The sequence below is a fragment of the Equus asinus genome, chromosome 20, assembly GCF_041296235.1.
Source record: "Equus asinus isolate D_3611 breed Donkey chromosome 20, EquAss-T2T_v2, whole genome shotgun sequence".
NCBI lineage: Eukaryota > Metazoa > Chordata > Mammalia > Perissodactyla > Equidae > Equus > Equus asinus.
Genome location: NC_091809.1, coordinates 30,260,632 through 30,283,684, shown reverse-complemented (window position 1 = coordinate 30,283,684; position 23,053 = coordinate 30,260,632). Strand labels below are relative to the sequence as shown.

General features: G+C 48.2%; 2 protein-coding genes across 2 annotated transcripts in view; both read right to left on the bottom strand.

Moving 5' to 3' along the window:
- Positions 1-11,279: 11,279 nt before the first annotated feature.
- SPATA19 (spermatogenesis associated 19) lies at positions 11,280-17,602 on the bottom strand. The gene is made up of 7 exons (XM_014862750.3): positions 17,062-17,602; positions 16,833-16,889; positions 16,246-16,338; positions 15,979-16,070; positions 12,987-13,064; positions 12,624-12,714; positions 11,280-11,415 (listed from the first exon to the last, which is right to left on the bottom strand). Exons 1-6 carry the CDS (start codon positions 17,137-17,139, stop codon positions 12,648-12,650), a joined length of 465 nt encoding a protein of 154 aa, XP_014718236.1. The 5' UTR covers positions 17,140-17,602; the 3' UTR covers positions 11,280-11,415; positions 12,624-12,647.
- The window catches only part of IGSF9B (immunoglobulin superfamily member 9B), a 100,000-nt gene continuing 93,203 nt past the window's right edge, over positions 16,257-23,053 (bottom strand). Inside the window, exons 21-22 of the mRNA XM_070489895.1 lie at positions 16,833-16,889; positions 16,257-16,338 (exon numbers count right to left, since the gene is read on the bottom strand). The gene's annotated coding sequence lies outside the window, so the exon portion shown is untranslated. The remainder of the gene's footprint in view (positions 16,339-16,832; positions 16,890-23,053) is intronic.

Below are 23,053 nucleotides of genomic sequence, written 5' to 3'. Positions count from 1 at the left end.
TTAGTTCATACGTGTGTGGATTTTTTTTTTAATTTTTTAATGAAATCTCAGAGAGACTAAGCCACTTGCACTTGATTACACACCTAAAAAGTAACAGAGCTGGGACTTCAAGTTCGATGTTCTTTCTACCACAGTAAAACTTAAATTCTGAATAAATACAATTCAGGGTGACCATGATATAAAGAGGAGTCCTATGGCCAAAGACGTCCTGCAGTGACCAGGGAAGCCATTTCTCCTACAGCTACTCACCCACATCCCAGCAGCACTTAGGGGTGACCTATGGTTCAGAAAACAGGAGAGACGTTGGGCTCATACTCAAGGATCAGGATCCAGTGACCAAAATGCACAAGACCCCCTAACCGAGGACCCTTCCGTGGAGGAATTCTTCTGCCCTTTTGCCAAACACCACTGTATGCGTGGGAGATTCACCTGTAATGGTTCTGTTTGTACCCCCATCAGGAAGGGTGGGTAAGAGTTTACTCCTAGCAATGGAGCATGCATCCTGATGGAGACTGTGTGCCAAAGGTGATTTGTGGAGAGAGAGAGAGAGAAAGAGAGAGGAGAGACTCACAAGGGGAGGAAGTCTATGAAAGCTGCTTTATGCTTGTCCTTTCTCTGTCTTTGTGTTCCCTTGAAAGGCCTTTTGTGTTCAGTAATAAGCATAAATAGCAATCTCAAAGGATCGCCCTGAGGCTGTTAATCACTATAGGAACCGAGTGATCTTTGGAAAGATGCTTTCTGCAGCCAGGGTTCATCTCAGGGGGCCTCATGCACCCAGGAGAGAACTCCATCCAGGGAAAGAAACACAGTTTTTACAACAAAGTGTGGACATTGATTGAGGGTGGGAGTGGTGAGCCATGGAAGATGTAAGTATTAGTGATGGGGGTGGTTATGTTAGCCTGGGAGTGAGAACATAACCTGGAAAATTAGTTTGCATTTCAATGGGGTGGTTTAGGCTACAATGAATCACCTCAGCCTCTACTGAGCACCCACTAAAGATGTACAAGACCCAGATCTTACCCTAAAGCATCTTACAATCTAGCAAGTCTGACAGGCCCGTAAATGAAAAAGAAAAAACTATTTAAAAATATAATGTAAAAAGAAATTAAGCTAAACAGAGATATAGACAGTGAGATGTGGAAATGAACTTGACCCTTGTTGGCAAGTTAGGAGCAAGGAGAAAAGAGGAAATATTTCACAGGGATGCTGCGTTTGAGCTGGGTCTTGAAGGGTGAGTAGAATGCTCAAAACAGAGAAAGGGGGCAAGGAAGGCATTCCAGCCTGAAGAACAGAAGATCCAGGCAGAGCTGCATGAGAGAGAAATAAGCCACCAGGTGAGCTCCACAGATGCGTCAGCAAAGCAGGGGCCTCACCTATGTGGGATGGTTTGCACGCAGGTGAACTCTGGCAGTCCCGTCTCATCATCTAAAATAACTCTTGGACGCACAGAAATGCATAGACACTATGATGAGAATTACTGACATACACGCCGGCCCCCTAACTGATTATGGAGGAGGGGGTTATATTAGTCATCCAAACCAAACTTCCTGATACAAACTCTTTGGGCTCACGGGGCTGAAAGTGGGAGGGTCTCAGATTTGGGGGCAGGAAGGCAACCGTGACCCTCACTGTAGCTTTCTTCTCTCCCGTTGTGGAAATAAAAATGATGCGTTTCTGCCCTTCGGGAACGTAAGCTTGACCATTGACAACATTCTTCTCTGAGCCTTCTCCCCACTCCTCCAAAGCGCAGGGTGGTTGATGCTGAGATTCAAACACAGCTTTTCTGAAGAAGAAGTCCCCTGAGAGTAAGAGGCAAGGAAAATCTACCATTGCTCTCAGCTGTACTAATCACAGCACATCTATTGGGGCAGGAAGTGTGCAGGACGCTGTTAGAAGCTACACATGCATTTGCTCTGTCCCTGCCATGTAGATATTGTAATTTCCATTTTACCCGTGACCCCAAGGCCACATAGTCAATCCAGGGTTGAATTCTCTCAATACAACCACTGAGTGCCTTCTGGGTGGCTCCCACGGCCAGGCCAACTAGGTTCTGCTGCACAAATCCCACAAGGAGTAAGAGAACAGGCAGGTCTCGGAGGGCTGGACCGAGCACAAAACAGTCAGATAGCGAGGTCTCGGCCATGCCCCCAAAGCAGGAGGGAATGAAATATCAAATCACAACATCTTCCCCAACCCCAACAATTTGGCCAGGAGCAATTCCGGGTGGGGCTGCTTCAACAGTCCCATTTTCCAGAGGGGAGCTGGGGCCTAGACTTACTGAAGGACTTGCCCAAAGGCTTGCCCTTCTGAACTTGGAGGAAGGGAGTGCAGGGAAGAGAGTGGGACCGACAACCCCGTCGGACACCAGCTCCACCCAGGTGCGGCGCTGTGGGGTTTACACACAGCGTCTCATCTGCCATCACACCACCACGAGAGGAGGACACTGCCATCTTACAGGTGCAGAAAGCCAAGTCTAGAGAAGTTAAGTGGCTCAGCTATGGGCACACAGCTGGTGAAGGCAGAGCAGTGAAAGACACAGTGCTGCTGCGTCCACCTCGTTCCTCCTTCCGTTTCCCCACACGGCTTCCCCGAAAGTCGGGCAAGGGTCCTAGTAAAGAGAGCCAAAATGGTGCAAACTCAAAAAACCACCCTTTTTACTTCTTTTACTTCACAAGGCGTTATTTGATGCTGACCATAGGAGACCGAGCATACAGTGCACGCACGCACACACACACATATGAGTGTGTTTCTGCAATGTGAAATGCTGACACTGTCCGTGTAAGGCCCAGGGAAAGCCCAGCCCTGTGCTGACAGGTAGGCCTCTCCCCTGCAGGAAGCAGAACCAACCCCCTTTAGGAAGAACTCAGAATCAGCTAGAAACCTAAGAGGCCCTAAATGAGTGGGATTGAAGGTGAGGGAGCCAGGAGAGGGGAGGGGTGTGTAACAGGCTCAAGGTGAGTGAGATTCCAGGGTAAAGCCAACTGTCCTCCAGGGCTTATTGCTCTCTCTGCTTCTCTCCCTTTTGTTAACTCTCTCGGACCAAAGCAGAGCAGGACACCCAGAGGTGGTCACAGGGGTAACTGGCAAAAGATGACCCTAGAGGCCAGAGGAAGGGAGAGGCTGAAGCGAGCAGAATTCTCTCCTCATGGTTCGGACCTTGGAGTCTCCCCAGTTCTCTTCTACAAGAACAGGCAGCAGTTTTTATCCCTGTGCATCTCAGCGCATGCCTGAGGACAGCTGTCTCAAAATCACCTGGATGGGTCTGATAAAAATGCAGGCTCCTGGGCTCCATCCCAAGCCTACCCACCAAAATAAATCAGAGTGGTGCTCAATAATCTCCATCTTTAGTGAGTACCCTCACACTTCAGTGGGCTTCTGATGCCCAAAGCTGGAGATGCACTGCTTCACTCCTAGCTCTGCACGAAGTGGACACAAGACTGAGGTCCCTAAAAGGGGCTCAGAAGCCCAGGGCTGATTTACAGTGGTGCCCCTTCCTGTGTCTGCACACACCCTGCGTGTCCCCACTCCACCCCTCATTACAGGGCATCCTAGAAGCCCCGAGTGGTGTGCAGGCAGGGCCTATCACTTTGTGGAGTGGCACGGGGACTTCACTCCTTAGCCTCTGCCTGCAGCCAGAGAGAGCAAGGCACCTCCTCCCCCAAAACTAAGACCTATGTCCCCTTATGACTCCCAAACCAAGGACCCCTGAGTGGACAGAAGAACTTGCCCCACGGGATGACACACACAAGAGCTAAGTGCGGATGCTAACAGAGCATGCTGGTGTTGTGTGCAGCGCATCTGGTGGAAACATCTGAGAAATCAGCAGCTTGGGGTTGAAGAGGTGGAGGGGCACCATCCAGGGACCAGTGCTGGCAACAATGGATGAACAGTGTCATCTACTGGCCACAAGATGCCATGCCACTGCCTCTGGTCCCGGCCATGTTCAGGGCCTCTCTTCCCAGACCCCAAGGAAGCTTGAGGCCAGAGGAAGCAGTGGCTTTCCTGAGCTGGCACGCAGAACCAGAGAAGCCCCCCTCCCCAGGGTGTAAGGGGAGTCCTGGGGTCCAGCTAGGCCCGGGGAAGCATGTCTGCAGAGTCCGCAAAACTGGGACTCTGGTTCTTCCAGGAAAACTTCACCCACCTCGCAGAGGGACTAAGCACAGCTCTGACAACACACCCCCTCCATACACACCTGGTAGTTTTAATTTCACTGAATGTTTGTCTGTGGTCCCCCAGAATCTTTGTATGCACCCAGCATCTTTCACCTTCCAGCATCAGCTCCCAGAGGGCAGTGACGGAGCATTCCTTCATGAAGCAACCAGATCACCAACGTCCACTGCAAAGGGCTGGTGAGAGTATTTTAAGAAATATGTGAAGAAGAGTAACAGCCAGCCATCCGTCCCAGTCAGAATGGGGTTCCGCGGGTGCCTCTTCCCGGGTGTAATCACCATCACGGTCCACGCTTTGATCGGTGGGAGTTTACCAAGTGCTAGGCCTGTGCTGAGCACTTTACAGGGGTCATCTCCCTTGATCTTCCCAAAGACTCTAGGAAATTGAGGCACAGAGAAGTTAAGCAACTTGTGCAACATCACACAGCCCCTAAATGGTAGAGCCAGAATTCCAGCACAAGCAGTCTAACGCGAGAAGCTTTGGTCTTAGCAGTTATGCTATATTGCCTCTCAGAAAAAGCACACGGGTGCACACACATTTCTGGTAAATGCACCCTCTTTACCAAAAACATGCCCCCTGTAGTTTCTCACGAGCGTTCCACGCATCCCGCTTAGAAGGCAGGCACTGCTGTGGCTGCTGGCCTCCCTGCACCGCCTCTCATGTAGGGACCCTGCCTCGCAGCACCCATTCCGCCTTCACTGGCGGGCCCTGCAGGCCCACCCTCAAAGAGACGCGTCGTGGAATGCCCCAAACGCCGGGCCCGAAAGGGCGGAGGCTGCCTCAGGCCCCAGGGGAGCGCCAGGCGACGACAGCAGGAGGCCGGAGGCCGAGACCGCCAGCACCTTCTCCCCCAGGGTCTCCTGAGCCGGGACCGGCAGTGCAGGGGGAGGGCGCCCCGGGCGGGGCCGAGGGGGACAGACAGTCACCCGGGCTGCTCCACCCCGCCCCTGCCGGCTTCCCCTCGAAGGCCGGGCTCCCCACCCCACCCCACCCCACCCCACCCGAGCCCGCGGGCTGGCATCTTCCGGCCCAGGCCTTGGGCTCCACTCTCCTGGAGAGAACCGCCTATGTCCCACAGCGGGACGGCAGCCGGTGGGGGCGGGGGGGGGGGGTGGACTGGGGGGGGAGGGGACCGGGGCGGAGCGCGGGGAGGCCGGCGCGTCCCCTGGGCCATCGGCGCGCCTGCATCCCGGCTCTGCCGGCCGGGAGCGAGGTTTCCCGAACTCTCCCGGGCAGCTGCTGCCTTCTTCTGCCTTTGTTTTCCCCTCAAGATGGAAAGTGAATTTCGAGCCTCGCGGCGGAGCCTCCAAGTACTCGCAAAGCCCGTCGAACACCGCGTCTGGTGGCTCCGCGGGGTCTCCCGTCCGCCCCGGCCCTCCCCCGGCCTTGGGGAGCAGCAGCTCGTCGTGGGTGGGGGTGGCGGCCCCATGGGCACATACTAAATAAACTAGGCCGGGCGTCAGAGCCCTTGGGGAGGTGAGGGCACAAAGCAGAGCCGGTCCCGGCTGCGCCGTCGGCGCCCGCCGGTAAGTCCCGCCCCCGAGAGGGTCCTGGCGCGGCTGCGGGCCCCGTGTCCTCCTGATCGCGCGCCCTCCCTGCGCTGCAGCCTCTGCCGCTCTGGCGCCGAGTCCCAGAGCCCGAAGACCGTGCCCGCGGCTTTAGAGCGCAGGCCCCGGCTGCCCTCGCTCCTCCTCCCCGGCCGCCCCTTCGCCCGCCCGGGCAGCGCGTCCGCCGCGCGTCCTCTCCCCGCCTCGCCCTGCGCCCAGCACCCTCGGCCCTCTGAGGGCAGCCTGTCGCATTTTCATATGCTGCATTTGGCTGGTGCCTAACATTCTCCTCTGGGGGTGGACACCCCAGGGCACTGGCTGGGTCTTCATCTGGGGAGTCCCTACAACATTTGGTGCCCTTCATTAGAGAGCTTTGATCTTGAGCCCCCACTCGCACCTCACTCTGCGGTGACAGACTTAGGAGGCGCCGATTCTGTCTCCAAGGCTGGTCTTTGTCTAGACAGAGTCTGTCTTATTTGAGACACCAGAGGGCTGAGGCTGGCCCTGGTTCGCTGTCTCTGTCTAGAGTTAACAAGGTCCTGTTAGGAAATGACACACACCTGGATGACAGCAGGCCAGCGCCCCCCATGCCATCACCATAACCACGGAAAAGTCCCAGGTGAGGCTTCCACGTGCTTCAGCCCGGACCAGCTCCCCGCCCCCAGCTCCCCCTCTCCTCGGGAAGGATCCATGACCGCAAAGCCTTTATTAGCTCTTTCAGCTCCATTTAACTACACAAATGGCTTGGTCACAGCTGACTGGTCCCAAATTTGCCAGTGATTTTCTTTTAATTTACCGTGGCTCAGTCCCCCTGTAATACAGGTAAAGCAGGCATATTTGTTCCCAAACTCCCCTCCTGGGGTTAATCATGCACAGAACAAAACTCCATTTGAGCCACTTAATGATTTCATTTCCACCCTAGGTTTGAAAGAGCTGCGACTCTAATACTAATGTGGCTCCCTCTCTCCCCGGACCCCGGATGTTTGTGTGTGAGAGAGCGAACGGGACTTGTGAGCTCCTCAGCCATCGCCTCCCAGAGCACAGCCCCCAACTGTAGGCTCCTTTCCCTTCTGAGTGTGACGGGCCCCTCTTTTCCAGGTGCCTGAAGTGGAAGCGTATGCATGTCTCCCTTCCCCCGGGAAGCCTTGCCTGGCCAGCAGTGCACACTGGGCTCCTCCCTTCCTCTGGGTCCTCCCCTCAGCTTTCGTGGGTTGTTTTGCACCCACCTGTAGGATCCATACCTGTGTGCCTCTCAACCTCCTCTCCTGCCATTCCCCCCATCATACCCTGCCTTCCAGACATCCAGGGCCAGGCCCGGTTCCCTAAACGTCCTCCATGCCTTCCCAAATGGGTCTTCCCTTTGCCTGGAAGACCCCTCCTTCTTTGCCAGAGCCTGGCCAAGCTTCTGCTTAAACGTCTCCTCTGCTGGGAAGTCAGCAGAAACTTTTTTCCCCCAAGCGACGAAAATCACTCCCTCCTCTGCTCTACCGTTTGTCCACTTTTGGTTTCTTTTCCCAAAACATTGCATCATTTGTTTGCATGTCAGCCCTCCACCACTCTGACTCCCTGAGGATGTGACGGGATATTGACCATGCTCTAGCACGGTGCTGGGTGTAAGTGATCAATAAGTTTTATTTTAATAAATAGCCCCTGTGTAGTTCATGTACATGGGTGTGAACTGTATTCATCATTAAATTAGATACTCAGAGGTCTTCCATCTGTTTAGTCTTCCCAAATGCTGCTAAAATCTAAATCCCGCCACCCAGAGGACGTGACTCACAGGAGACTAGCTCGCCTTCAGGAAATCTGTTTTTGCGTGGAAATGGCGCCATCTGGTGGTTCCTGGCAAAACAGCCGCTCAGTTCCGGTAGCAACAGGGCTTTGTCCCTTTGCTGGACTGTGAACAGGAGCTCCTGCAGCTGGGAGCTCGGCTCGTTGAGCTGCTCTTTGCCTTCCCAAGAGCTTGAGTGAGGGGCTGGGAGGGCAAAGGTGCCTCCAGGACTGCTGAGGAAGGCCCGCTACCTCTTCTGTACCTCTCTCCTCCCACGGAGATGCGGACTGCAGCTTTCCCCCAAAATGGCCCAGCTCTTCCTTGCACCAGGCTCTCTCACGTGTGCCATTTCTCCACCCTACTCGCACCTGCCAGCCGCGTCCGGTCTGTCCACCTGCTTGATGTCACCACTGTGATGACCGACAGGGATCCAAATCATGACCCAAACTGAACAACCTCCCTAGTTGAGCAAACGGAAGCCCCGTGGCCAGCTGTGCCCACGGGAACTTTCTTCTCCCCTTCTCACCTCCCTTCACCTCCCCAGGGGATCCCTCCTTGGCTCCGTGCTCCCATCCCATCCCACAGTCTGTCAGCACATGTATGATCACTTCCTGCTTCCAGCATTCCTGCGCTTCCCGTCTCTGCTAGGAGAAGGCCAGGCTGGGGTCCTTAACAAGGTCTGCACGCCACCTGGCCTGGCCCTGACCCCCTCTCAACAGCCTCCTCCATGGCCCCTCTTCCTCCTGCTCCAGTCCAGCCAGATGGGCCTGTTGGCATTCCCTCTGTCACGCCCTGCTGCTCTCCTCATCTGAGAGGCCCTCACTTGCCCTGGCCGGCTTAACTCCTCCTCATGCTCTTCTCCTCTGGAGCAAGCAGGCAAAGGGAGGCTGGGAGGAAGAGGTGATGGAGAGGGAAAGTGCCAGCGTTCCTGACCACTAGGAATGGGGGCCACGTGCCTGAGGACCTGTCCTACCTCTAGCCTCCCCCTTTCTCTTACAGCACTTGGCTGGCCAAGGCTCACCACCACCATCAAAATGACCCTTCACCCCAGCTTTGCACTACAGTGGAGTGACAAGGGCATTGGTTCTGACATGAGACTGTCTGGACTCAAATTTAATGGCTGTGTGACATCAGGAAAGCTACTTAACCTCTCTGAACTTCCAGTTCTTCATCTGTAAAATGGGGGCGATGATTAAAAATAGTCAAAAATACATCTCAGTTTTCCTCTCTGATTAAAGCAATTTCTCATTATGTGTAGTACTCCTTTTTTAGTAGTTATGAAAATTGTGACTAATAAATAGCTTGTTTAAAACTTGTCTCCCCCGTCAAAATGAAAGTTTCACCAGGACAAGGAGAGGGTGGGTTATTGCCCTGGGCCCACGTGTACTGTAACAGCGTGGTTGGGAAAAGAGGCTTGGGAGCCAGCAGCGAGGCTCGGTTATGACACGCCTCTGTCAGCAGAGTGGCCCTGTCAAGGTGCTTAGCCCCTGGTGCCCTGCTGCCTCCCCTCTGATGATAATGGCATCTGCTTGGAACAAGAGCTTGGATGGGGCCCCGCTGTGGGAAGCGCTCCATGAGTGTCTCCGTGACTCTAATGGACACTCAGTAAGTACTTGCAGGAGCCCTCCAGTTCGCAGTCTCCTGTGCAACGGGCTGGGAAGTGGTCACTCCCATCCTCACAGTGAGAAAAGCCAAAAACCAATGACTCTTCTTACATCCCTCAGAGAACGGAGGTGACAGGGCAAACCGCTGGCCCAGAAACTGGAGAGACAGACAGACAGGTGCATACAGAGCACCACAGCTCCCCGAGCTGACTCTCCGTGGACACCAGGGCAGGAGATTGAGCTCCTGTAAGGGAGGGGCTGCTGGTAGCTCAGTGTGGACGAGCTTGAAAGTCAGCCCGTCCAGGAGGCCCAGTCGCAGATGAGCCCCCTCTTTCTGAGTGTTACCTCCAGGATCCCCACCAGGTTCTCACAGGGTGATCCTGTGAAGATCAGAGAAAAATCTCCCCCTCCTTCCAGCAAGGGGAGGGGGAAAGAGCCATTTTAAAGTCTGTCCAGAGCATTTTGTTCTCCTTAACAAGGACCTGCTCTCGAGGAAGATGATTTTGTCAGAACCCACCTAGCTGGGGGAGGAAAATGTGCCGCTGTGGCCCCTCCTGCTTCCTGCGGGAGGCGGGGAAGCCGAGAAGCACTGTGAAGGTCACAGGCCAGGAGCACAGGTCATGAAGAAACTGAGACCTATCAGAGGGTTACAGGACGCTCCCCCCTCCGCTCACACTCCACCCCATCAGCAGGGCTCCGTGCAACGACAGGGGCTGCCAGCAGGAAGCACTGCAGGCCTCAGGCCCTATTTAAGGAGAGCTCACTAGGGAGGCCCAAAGACGACAGGGTGGACAGAAACAAGGCCGCTAAAGGAGATTTCAGCCTCTGAAACCACAGCTGCTGGAAGGAGTAAACACAGCCCAGCTCCTGATGGGGAAATAGGCGCCCTCGCAGAGAAGGCCTGTCTGCCGCGGCTCCTTTACCTCCGACACCACAGCCAGCTCTCAGCAGAACTTGCAAGTACGATGAAAGGTAAAAATGCAGTCTGCGGCGATGGAGCAAGCATGAGAACCAGACTCAGACATGCAGAGATGCTGGAATTATCAGACTGGGAATCTAAAACAGCTGTGATAAATGGGCTAAAGGCTCTAATGGAAAAAGTGGACAATATGCAGGAACGGATGGGAAAGGTAAGCAGGGAGACGGGAACCCATAGAAAAATCAAAAGAAAATGCCAGAAATAATAAACGCTGCGACAGAAATGAAGAAGGCCTTTGACAGGCTCATCTGTAGGCTAGTCACAGCCAAGGAGAGAATCAGTGAGTTTTAAGAAATGTCAAAACTTTCTCAAACTGAAAAGCAAAGAAAAAAAAGAATGAAAAAAATGGAATAGAATATCCAAGAACTGTGGGACAAATACAGAAAGTGTAACATAAGAGTAATGGGAACACGAGAAGAAGAAGAAAAAAGAAAAACTATTTGAAGTAAGAGTTGAGAATTTTCTAAAAGTAATGACAGACCCAAAACAACATATCCAGGAAGCTCCGACACCAAAGAGGGTAAATACCAGCAAATCCACACTTAGGCGTATCATATTCAAACTGCAGAAAATCAAAGACAAAGAAAAAACTCCTGAAAGCGGAGGAGAAAAGCCTTACCCAGAGAGGGTTCAGAAACCGTGCAAGCTTCGAAGAGAGTGGAATGAAATATTCAAAGTGTTGAAAGAAAATGAACAAAAAGACCTAGAATTCTGCATCCTTCAAAACTGTCCTTCAGAAGTGAAGTCGAAATACTTTCTCAGACAAACAAAAATCAAAGGAAATTGTCACCAGTAGTCCTACCTTGCAAGAAATAAGCCCTGCAGAGAGGTTAAAAGATACAGGTCAGAAAATTGGATCGACATAAAGAAAGCAAGAGCACTAGAGAAGGAATAAATGAAGATAAATACTTGAGTGAAGCACACAAGCCATGCTTCCCTCAGGAAGTCCCCTCCCCTGCCCCCTGTGCCACCCCCAGCATTCCAGGATCACTGGGCATAGCCCACATCACACAGTGCTCTGGTGGCCTGGTGTGGTCTCCCCACGGGCCTGCATGCTGTGTCCCAGAGGCCGCCCCTGAGGTGCTGAGTCTGATGGATCTGTGAATGGCATCGGTCTGGTGGTCTAATGAATGCATGAATGGCAGAGCACTCACACCAGAGGCCAGGATGGTGGTTAAATAGCATGGCTCTTTATTAGCAATTCAGCAAAAAGATTCCAGTGCTGCCACTGTCACAAGGAAGGGCTCACCCACTGGATTCTCTCTGCCCAGGTGTCGCTCGCAGGTCAAGGGGGATGGACATTCTTCTGACACAGGCTGCTCCTTGACTCCAAAGGACATCAACCTGGAAAGCAGAGGAATGCCCAAGGGGCGTGTCACAGAAATGTAGGACAGCTAAGAGGCAGGGTTGACAGTGACTAAGCCTGCTGGACATCCATAGAGCTGGATGCAGAGAGCAGAAAACCCAGGGAAGGAAAGGGCAGCAGTGTGTCAGACAGAACCCGGAGTAAAGCCCTGCTCTGCTTCTCCCAACTTCAGAAGGCCCTGCAAGCACCTCAGATTCCTCATCTCTGTTCATATCAGCAAGCCCTTGACATGACACGTACCATGTGCTGAACACCATCGCCCTCAGAACCACGTTCTGAAGTCTGAGGAAACTGAGGTACAGAGGCATAAAGTAACTTGCCCATGATGGAGCTGGACTGGAACCCAGAATCTGCTCCCAAGGCTTGGCTTAACCTCTGCCGTCTGTATACTGGGCATGAACGATGCCCTCCTCTTAAGGTTGTTTTGGATCAGATGAGAAACCTTGACACAGTGCCTGTGCAGAAGCTGGCGTATAATAAGTGTTTGATAAATGCCTATATACATCTCCATGGCCCTCCTTTAAGCATGCTGGGAGTGAGCTGTGTGTAAGTCACTCCATCAGCACCCCCATGACAGCCAAGTTGGTCCTGCGCCCCTGGTGGGGGTACAGTAACCATGTCCTGAATGGACAGCTCCTGTGGCTGCAGCATCTATCGTTGGCCTGCCACCTTCCAGAGTCACGTGAACAGCCACTGTTATGACCACTGGTAACAAGTGCAGACCAAGAGGCTCTGTGACTCAGAGTTATGGCCCTAATTCGTGACAGGGCCAAAACCTATGCCCCCTGGCCCCTGACTCCAGTGCTGGTAATCTTGTGGTTCAAAGAGGGGTCAGCTGACCAGCAGTGGCCATGCTGGGGAGCATGAGAAAGGCAGAATGCAGGCCCCACCACAGCCTGCTCACACAGGATCCCCACGTGACCTTAAGGCCTGAGACGACTGAGAAGCACTGGTCTATGACACTACAGTTGAAACAGTCAGAGAGGCCACTCTGAACTTGACCTTGAGTCCTTCAAGAAATTTAAGAGAAGCCTCGCAGGGGCCTAAGGCAGCTGCCTTTCCCCCACCCCCAATGGCCCAGTGGAGCCCCTCACCAAGAGGGAAAGGCTAAACCTTTTCATGGAGCCCTCACCCCAGCACAACACTTCCCAGCCGAGGACACCATCTTCTCTGCCCGGCCCCTCACCTGCTGCTCTCCTGCCTGTTGCTCTTAGCAGTCAGAGTAGGAAGTTCTGTTGCGAAGCTCCTGAGATGCTTCGTCCGTAAGACGGCTTATGCTTCGGGGGACAGAGGACAGGGATGGAGCCGCAGGGAGGCTGCAGGGGCAGACCTCCCCAGACCATGCACGGAGCTGGGCCAGGCAGAGGGCCCGTGCCTGGGCCTTCGCCCCATCTGGGCCTACGAGCAGGGTCCAGCCAAGAGGGTCTCAGCCCAGAAAGGCCCCAGGCTTGGGCTGGAGCTAAGGGAGACCCACAGAAAAGAGCCAGCAGCCGCCTCACCCCCCTACCTCCCATCAGGAAGATGAAACAACTTGTCCCGAAACGCTTACCTTTGTCTCACCTGCTCTATTCGCTCTCGCAGAACATCGTCTCTCACCTCACTTGGCACTTGGAAGATACGGGTATGGCTGCAAAACACCATTCAAACACTGGGATTCCTGAGTCTCTTTCTTACTAGGCATTGTGAAACTGCTGGAGCTGCAATCATATGAACAATAGTTCTGACTCCGTCGCCTTGACTTGTGAGCTGCTCCTTCACCCTTCTTGTATTAGGAGCACAAAGCATTCTTTTCACTAACCAAGTACCCCTGAGCCACCCGATAATCTTGAGCAGGTAGCAAATGGTCCTAAGGAGAGTCAAGGAAACAGAGAGGTTAAGCACCCTTACTAGAGTTACACAGCAGTCAGTGGACCTGTAAGATGTGGAATTCGCCCCTTCTGAATGCCTCTCCAACCTCGTTGGAGATCAGCTCTTTACGATCAACATTGTGCCATATTCACTAGGATTTAGAAATACTTCCAGAAAACTCTGTCACAAAGAAGCTACAGATACCTCATGGCTGCTGCTGTTTCTGTTTTATTTCACCATGCTGGATTTGCCTTCTTCTCTATGGTCCGCTTCGCGTCCTTCCCAACTCTGTACTCCCTTCTCCTCCCACAGACCCTCCACTCTAGCAAAACCAGCCTGTCCACTGAATGCCCTGTGTCTGTGTCTGTTGAAACTGCCTTCTCTGGATAACACCTTCTTCTAGGGGCTTCGGGCTTTCAATGTGGAGACAGTATTGATGCTGCCTCTAACAAGACAAATGTGCTCACAAATACCACCCACCCAAGGCGAGGCTGGGTTAGTGCCCAAAGAGAGAGCTAAGAAAGCATGGAAGCATTCCACAAGAGGGAGAGATTACCCCAGCCCTAGGTGGAAAGGGGGCGGGAGGCCACAGCACTGGGCCCTGGAAGCCAGATGGGACTGACCAAGTTGCCAAGGCTCTTGCAATCTGTGGGGGGCCCCATTCCTGGCTCCCATTTTTCTAGCCAGAGCCCAGTTCATAGGTCAGTCCAAGCAAATGTCCTCCTAGAAAGCTCTTCTGAGTACCCTGGGTGGCAACGCCTAGAACACGTGTGCCCTGGGTCTCCCATGCTGTGCTCTCACAGGTATTCCTCATGACTTCTCTAATATTCACACACCTTATCCACCTAGTTAACTTTTATCCCTTTGAAACTGGGGACTCCATCTTATCCTTTTCTCTATCTTCCAGAGGGCCTAGCAAACATCAGATGGTCAGCACACATCTACCAAATAAATGAGTACTCATTGATGCTTAATAAAGGGACATGTATTCCCTGACTACAGACTATACCTACTGAAACTAACAGGAGGGTACCAAAACCAATGGATTGTAGGGGGAACCAGGCAGAGTTTATTGGCTCAAAATCTCCATAGACGGGCCGGCCCTGTGGCTGAGTGGTAAAGTTCGCGTTCCGCTGCAGGCGGCCCAGTGTTTCATCGGTTCGAATCCTGGGCGCGGACATGGCACTGCTCATCGAGCCATTCTGAGGTGGTGTCCCACATGCACAACTAGAAGGACCCACAACTAAGAAGATACAACTATGTACGGGGGGCTTTGAGGGGAAAAAGGAAAAAAATAAAATCTTTAAAAAAAAAACCTCCATAGAAAATCCAGAGTGGAAAAATTATTTATAGACGATTGACGGTGATTCCTGTAGCTTGGCTCTAAAGCTTTAACTTAGTTATGCTGCACAGCTAAGGTTTAAAGAAAGTTGGGGGCCGGCCCGTGGCCGAGTGGTTAGGTCTGCGTGCTCCCCTTCGGTGGCCCAGGGTAATGATCCTGGGCGCGGACATGGCAAGGCTCATTAGGCCATGTTGAGGCAGCGTCCCACATGCCACAACTAGAAGGACCTACACCTAGAATATACAACTATGTACTGGGGGGATTTGAGGAGAAAAAAGCAGGAGGGGCGGGAAAGAAAGTCGGAAGATGATGTTCACATTATCTAAACCAAGGAACTGCGACATCTCGAGTTCCATAGTGCAGCCACTCGGGACGGACCAGCCCCCTTGTGGAGGGCGGTGGTTGGATTACAGTCACCAACGTTTATGACTTCAGGGACCTTGGAAGGTTTCCCCAGCCCAAAAATCTTTCCCAGGGAGGTCTCAAATTCCTCCATGAATTATCCCTTCCTGTTGTTAATCACTGAGCATTTGAATCCTGTCTTAAAATGCTAATGCCCATGTGAAAACTGGATATCCTGAAGCACAAATACATTTCTTGAGAAATATATCCTCTTTGATAGAAGAGAGCAAAGCTGGCGATGGCAACACGGACAGGAAGAAGACAGAGATTAGAGGGGGCTCCCTCACAGTTTCGCAAAGGCCCAGTTTAATCCCACAATTCTTCTACTTGGAAAAGAGACCCCAAGTGAGCACAAATCCCTGAAAGGAAATAGGGAAGCTCTGCCAGAGAGAGTGAGCCCAGTTCCAAACCCAGCGCCCTCCACCTTGAGTCGTAGCATCTTTAGAACCAGGAAAGGTGGAGGGGGATGTTCTGTGCTCCAGCAGACACAGAGAGGGGCTTTCAAAGCCCCCTCGTGTGGAGCCCAGAATTCCACCCTCGGGCGCTGAGAAACCTCCACATACCTCAGTGGCAGATGAGGGCTTTGGCTTTTGCATTTTAAGAGCTTATTTTCCTTTAGCTCTTTAAAGTGCAGCCACTTCTAAGAAACCAAGTGCAAAAATAACAGAAGTCTGAAATTTATTCAGAAGCACTGAAGAAATGGTGAGCAAGCCCAGTTTTCCAACCCCTCAAGTCATTTTAAAATTTAGCAATGAGCTGGGCTTTCAAGATAGCAAAAATATTCCCTTAAGACCCCAAAGTAAGGCTGAAGAATTCCTCAGCCAAAGAAGTTACATCTCTAGAGAAGAACAGCTGGGGTCTGTCTTGTCCAGGAATCCTGAAGAGGGCGCTTGTGCCTTCTCTGCCCTTCCCTCCCCACACTTTGGCTCAGGAAAAATGAGATGTTTACCTCCATCTTATGAACTGGATTCTTGTTCTTTCCTCCAGGACCTCTTGACTCTGGTTTGCTAACAAATTAGACTTTGAGAGATGGTGCTTGACCTACGAAATCCAAGTAGGGTCTGCATGAGTACTGCGAGCAAGGACCCCCTGGCCAGGATGGAGCCCCTCCTGGACAAGTTCTGCCCACTTGCCCAAGACCCGTTGCAGTATGACCTCCCACCTCCCCCCACTCCCCGCACAGGTCCAGAATGGTTTGTCTCAGACTCTCAGTTACCACATCTCTGGTCACATGTACATCTTGGCCATGGGTGGGAGGGCCGTTGGTGGACATCTTCTCCTTTATGTCCTGGGAAGCCTCTTCTTCAGTCTGAAATGTGAGTAACTTCCCTCTGAAAGTGGCACTCTGTATCTGATCTCCAGTTTTCCCTCTTTTTCCTTCCTCTTCACCACAACACACATGCCGAGTGTCCACAAATACACTCTATACCTCACAGGTGCTGCAATCAGCTCATTTATGGCTACCCTCCCGTGGAATTCCAAGGAACTCACTACGTCCCCGGCCCTATCCCAAGGTATTCCTGAGACATTCTGCAGCTGGGGGCAACGGGTCTGAAACTCTGCCTCCAGTATGCTCGAGAAACAGGACCAGGCTAGCGTATTCCAACACATCTTTTACAAGGACACAAGCCCCAGCATCTCCTAGGCCATTTGGTGAGTTAGACACAGCTCTAGGCAGGGTGTTTGGCGATAAACTTGATTGAGTTTCCTGGCTCTAGGGAGAGGGGAGTCCAGATCCCTGCCCCTTAGAGGGCAGCTCTGTAGAATTTGGGGTACCCTGAGTCATAGAGGAATCGTACTCACTTTTTTCAACCAGTGCTGTACTACAGACACAGCCTCGCTTTCCACAACTTCAACATCCTGCAACAAATTGGTAAATTGATGCCCTCAGGACACCTAGAGACTCAGCCCCCTCCTCCATTCTTGTCCAAAGTTATATGTTGTAAGATCTCTCTGGAAGTGCAGCAGGGGGCTCCGAAGGGAGAAGATACATGAGAAACAAGTCCACCTGTCTACCACCAACTCCACTTACCGAACTGATTTTTGGTGGGAAGGGGAACCCCACACCTTTCCGGGAAAAAATGTACACAATCCATGTTGTAATGATCATCTTTGGACTTATGCCAGGCCTCCTTCTTGGCTCCCTCCTTCCATTGAAGCTGCCTGAGAACTCCTCTGGAACAAGGGGTTCATTGAAGGGAAGTGCCCACCTGATTGGCTGGCCAATGATGATGTGACAATGACCTCCTGTAATCTCCAGGGTCAGAGTGGAGATGGAAAAGAGAGGTCGGGAAGTGTCTACCTGCGGTGGTCATAGCTCAGAAGTAGAGAGATGAGGGGCTGGGAGGAAAGGATCAGATATAGCCAGTGGAGCCAGAGGAAGACACAAGGGGGAAGTTACCCAGATCATAGATAGAGATTTTTCAGGGCAGGGGGAGGACTTGCGGGTGGTCACCCAGTCTTGAGCAATGCTGAAGCAGAAAGAGATTTTATAAATCAAAAGAACACATTTGTATAAATAAATCTGTCATTTTTAAAAACGACCTGGGCCCTCCAGACATTCATTCAAACAATGCCACAAGCATTTCTTAGTCTTATTCTTACACGTGGGAGGAGAAAGAGCTTGTCCACCCAAAAAACATGAAAGATAGGGGAGCAAAATTCTCAATAAGGACATTTTATTTTTTTGTCTACTTTGTTTACACAAGTGATTTGAATCATAAAAAATAATCCAAACAACATGCCACAGCTAGAAGGACCCACAACTGAAATGTACAACTACGTACTGGGGGGATTTGGGGAAAAAAAGTAGAAAAAATAAAAGATCAGCAACAGTTATTAGCTCAGTTGCCAATCTTTAAAAAAATAAAAAAGAAAAAGAAAAGAAAAGAAAATAATCTAAACAATAAGAGGTATAGAGTAAAAAGTGAAAGTGCCATTTCTTGTAAAAGATATTTCCTGATTATTTCAAGTCACCCACAGTGGACTGCCTAAGAGGAAAGACAGTAAATTGGAAATGAAAAAGGGATTATGTTGTGGGTTCAGAATTGGGGGCTCAGATAGCTGCTCTTCCCATCTAGATCCTTCACCAGGAAACTGAAGGAAGTTCAAAATATCCTAAGGGACCCTAAGCAAATGTTTAGCTGCTCTCAAAAGTAGTTGCAGCCTAACCCTGAGACTCTTCTCAAGGTCTCAGAAACCTAGATTGTAATCCTGTCTCTACCACTAATTGTTATTGTGACCTTGACCCAATCATTAATCTCTCTGGTATCTCCTAGTATCTTTGTCTTCAAAATGAAAAGAATAGAATAATGTATCTAGTTTTCTTCTAGCTCTAACATTCTATAAATGTTCTCGTTCCCATTCTCCTGAAGTGTATAGAAAACCTTTATCTCACTCTCTCCAATTCCCCTAATATAGTCACTACGTCTCCTCACTCTCAACAAATCACCTCAATTTTACATCTTCTCTATCTGTTGGAAAACGCTAGGCTATGCTAAGGCAACAAACAAGTCCTCAAATCAAAAGGGTTTTATTTCTGACTCTCAAAAACTCCAATACAAGTTGAATAATTCTTTAAGGCAGTTGTGCTCCACGTGGTGACTTAGAGATCCAGGATCCGTCCTTTGGCTCCACGTCTCAGGATGTGATCGCCATAATGGCCAAAGCAAGGGAAGGAATAAAGTCTGCTCTTCTGTTTCAGCCCAAAGTCTCCTTTTTGAAGCTTTTCAGCCAGTACCAGTCATATGATCCCAACCTAACTCCAAGGAAGACTGGAAGTTGTAAAACAGAAGATGAAATTACTTGTCGACATCTCAGTTTCTGCCACTAACCCCTAAAAATTGTTTCCATCTTTATTGATATTTTATTTTTTGATATTTAAAACATTAATGTGATTCAAAAATTAAAACTACATGAAAAAATATACTCAGGGAAATTCCATCTCCTCCCCTATCCCTTCAAACTTGTTGTTACTTCAGAAGTAAGATTTCTATAAGTTTCTAGGCTGTACATCCTGACATAAATCTATTCTCACTTTTTTAATTCCATGTTATAAAATGCATACAGTAAGATATAAAAATACATGGACAGCTCAGAAAAATTTTTAAGCACACACGCATACACACACACACGCATATGTACATGTTTAACCACCACCCTGATCAGCATACGAAACATTTCTACTACCCCAGCAGGTCCCCAGTTAATACTCTCCCACAAGGTGACCAGCATTTTGACTTGTATCAACGTAGATAAGTTTTGTCTAGTATTCCATTGTATTACCACAACACAAACTATTTATCAAATGTATTCTTTTTTTTTTTTTTGAGGAAGATTTGCCCTGAGCTAACTACTGCTAATCCTCCTCTTTTTGCTGAGGAAGACCAGCCCTAAGCCAACATCCATGCCCATCTTCCTCCACTTTATGTGTGCGACACCCACCACAGCATGGCTTTTGCCAAGCAGTGCCATGTCCGTACGTGGGATCCGAACCAGTGCACCCCAGGTCGCCGAGAAGCAGAATGTGTGAACTTAACCACTGTGCCACCAGGCCAGCCCCTCAAATGTACTCTTGATGGACATTCTTGTTATATCTAGTTTGGTGTTTTTTAAAATGTTGCTGTGGGGCTGGCCCCGTGGCCAAGTGGTTAAGTTCGCGCACTCCGCTGCAGGCGGCCCAGTGTTTTGTTGGTTCGAATCCTGGGCGCAGACATGGCGCTGCTCATCAAACCACGCTGAGGCAGCGTCCCACAAGCCACAACTAGAAGGACCCACAACGAAGAATATGCAACTATGTACTGGGGAGCTTTGGGGAGAAAAAGAAAAAAAATAAAATCTTTAACAAAATAAAATAAAATAAAATAATGCTGCTATGAACATTCTTATACCTATCTTTTGGTTGACATAAGCCCTAAATCTTCTGAGTATATACATACTAAAGAGTGGAAGTGGTAGGGAGTAGGCTTTACATATATTTAGTATTAGTATATACCAAAAGTATTGCAAAGTGGTTGTACCAATTACTGCCCATAAGCAATATATGAAAATAGAAGTTTCTATATATTCTTGTCAACACTTGGTATTGTCACTCTTTTAACTTTAGCCAGACGAATGGAGATATAGTGGTAACTAAGAATAGTTTAATTTGCATGTAAGTAATTAATTGTGTTAACCGTCTGAGTTATATAATAACTCTATTTTTGAGGAACTGTCAAAACATTTCCTAAATGGCAGCATCATTTTACATTCCCACCACGAATGCGTGAGAGTTCTAATTTCTCTATATCCTTGCCAACATTGTTGTTAAACTGTCAGTCATATTTTAGCCATTCTAGTGAATATGAAGTGGTATCTCGTGGTTTTAGTTTGTATCTCCCTAACGATTAGTGATGCTAAGCATAATGTGCTTATTGGTCATTTGTATATCTTCTTTGGAGAAATGTCTATCTAAATCCTTTGCCATTTTGTAATTGAATTATTTGTCTTTTTATTATTGAGTTGTAAGTAAAAGTTCTTTATATATTCTGTGCACAAGTGTCTTATCAGACATATGATTAGCAAATATTTTCTCCCATTCTGTGGGTTGTCTTTTCACTTTCTTGATGGTCTTATTTGAAGAACAAAATGATGAATGAAGTCATCATTCATGACACACAATGGATTTTTGATGCTCTAGCTGATCTATTTTTACTTTTGTTGTTCATGCTTTTGGTGTCATATCTAAGAAACTGTTGCCTAGCCACGGTCATAAGATTTACTCCTATGTTTCTTCTAAGAGTTTAGTAGTCATAGCTTTTATATCTATGCCTATAATCCATTTTCAGTTAATTTTTGTATATGGTGTGAGGTAAGGGGTCCATCTTCATTCTTTTGCGTGTGGAATCCAGTTGTCCCAGCCCATTTATTGAAAAGAATTTCTTTCTCTATTGAACTGTCTTGGCACCCTTGTCAAAATTCAATTAACCATAAATGAAAGGGTTTATTTCTGGACTGTCAATTCCTTTACACTGATATATGTGTCTATCATTATGCCAATACCACACTGTCTTGATTACTATAATTTTGTAGTATGTTTTGACATTAGGAAGCGTGAGTCTCCAACTTTGTTCCTTTTTAAGATTGTTTGGTTATTGCGGGTTCTTTTCATTTCCATGTGGATTTTAGGATCAGCTGACAATTTCTGCAAAAAGAAAAAAAGCCTGATGGCATTTTGATAGGGATTGTATTGAATCTGTTGATCAATTTGGAGAGTACTGTCATCTTCACAACGTTGTCTTCCATTCCATGAATGTGGAGTGGTTTTGCATTTATTTAAATCTTCTGTAATTTCTTTCAAAAAAGTTTCGTAGTTTTCAATGTACAAATCTTGTACTTCATTTGTTAAGTTTATTCCTATTTTATTCTTCTTGATGCTATTGTAAATGGAATTCTTTTTTTAATTTCATTTTTAGATTTGTCATTTCTAGTGTATGGAAATATAGTGGATTTTTGATATTAATCTTGTATCCTGCAACTTTGCTGAATTCATTTATTGTAATAGTCTTTTGGTGGTTTCCTTAGAATTTTCTATATGAAAGATCATGTCTTCTGCAAATAGAGATCATTTTCTCCTTCATTTCTGATCTGGATGCCTTTCATTTCTTTTTCTTGCCTACCTGCCTTGGCTATACATTGTTAAATAGAACTGGAGAGAGCAGACATCCTTTTCTTGCTCCTGATTTTAGGATAAAAGCATTGTCTTTTATCATTAAGTATGGTGTTAGATGATGGTTTTTTGTACATGCCTTTTATCAAGTTGATGAAATTTCCTTCTTATTCCTAGATTTTGAGTGTTTTCCTTATCAAAAAGCATTGGATTTTGTCAAATCATTTTTTTTAAATGAGATGATCATATGGTTTTTGTCTTTTATTATATTAATATTGTGTATTATATTAGTTTTTGATTTTCAGATGTCAAACCCATATTGCACTCCTGGGATAATCCCACTTAGTCATAGTATACAATCCATTTTACATGTTTCTGGGTTCAGTTTGCTAGTAATTGTTGAGGACTCTACATCTATATGTGTGGGAGATATTGGTCTGTAGTTTTATTTTCTTGTGATATACTTGTCTGGTTTTTGTATCAGGGTAATACTGGCCTCATAGAATGAGTTGGGATATGGTCCCTTCTCTTCTATTTTTTGAAAGAGATTGCCAAAGATGGGTAATAATCCTTCTTTAAATATTTGATATATATTTAATTTTTTAAGAAATGTCAAGCTTTTTTCAAAAGAGGCTGTAACATTTTACATTTTCACCAGCAATGTATGAAGTTTCAAGTTTCTCCGTATCCTCACAACACTTGCATCATCTGTCTCTTTTATCATAGCCATTCTAGTTGGTGTGTAAAGAAGTATATCATTTGGTTTTAATTTGTATTTTCCTAATAACTTATAATGTTGATAATCTGTTCATGTGCTTATTAACTATATATATTTTAGTTGGGCAATATCTATTCAAATCTTTTTTTTTTTAATTAGGTTGCTTACCTTCTTTTTGTTGAGTTGTAAGTGTTCTTTGTATATTCTAAATGCAAGTCTTTTATGACATATATGATTTACAAATATTTCTCCCAATCTGTGGATTGTCTTTTCATTTTCTTAATAGTTTTCTCTTTTTGAAAGGAAAAGTGTTTTAATTTTGAAGTCAAATCCTATATTTTTTTCTTTTATGGGGTATAATTTTGGTATCATATTTAAAACTCTAAGGTCACGAAGATTTTTTTCTCTGTATTTTCTTCCAGAAGTTTTATAATTTTAGCTCTTACATTAAGGCCTATGGTCCATTTTGAGTTATTTTTGTGTGTATAGCATGAGTAACGATGTGAATATCTATTTTTGCATATAAATGTATAATTATTCCAGGACCATTTGTTGAAAAGACTATCCTTTCCTCCCACTGAATTGCCTTGGCACTTTTGTTGAAATTCAGTTGACCATAAGAGCTTATTTCTGTATCTCAGTTTTGTTCCATTGACCTAT

What these genes read in the sequence shown, in the direction of transcription:
- SPATA19 (XM_014862750.3), bottom strand. Translation starts at nt 17,139, where the DNA reads ATGATCATTACAACATGGATTGTGTACATTTTTTCCCGGAAAGGTGTG. An exon ending in TCCCACCAAAAATCAGTTCG is followed by an intron (nt 16,890 to 17,061) that starts GTAAGTGGAGTT and finishes AATTTGTTGCAG; the next exon opens with GATGTTGAAGTTGTGGAAAG. An exon ending in TACAGCACTGGTTGAAAAAA is followed by an intron (nt 16,339 to 16,832) that starts GTGAGTACGATT and finishes CTCACATTTCAG; the next exon opens with ACTGAAGAAGAGGCTTCCCA.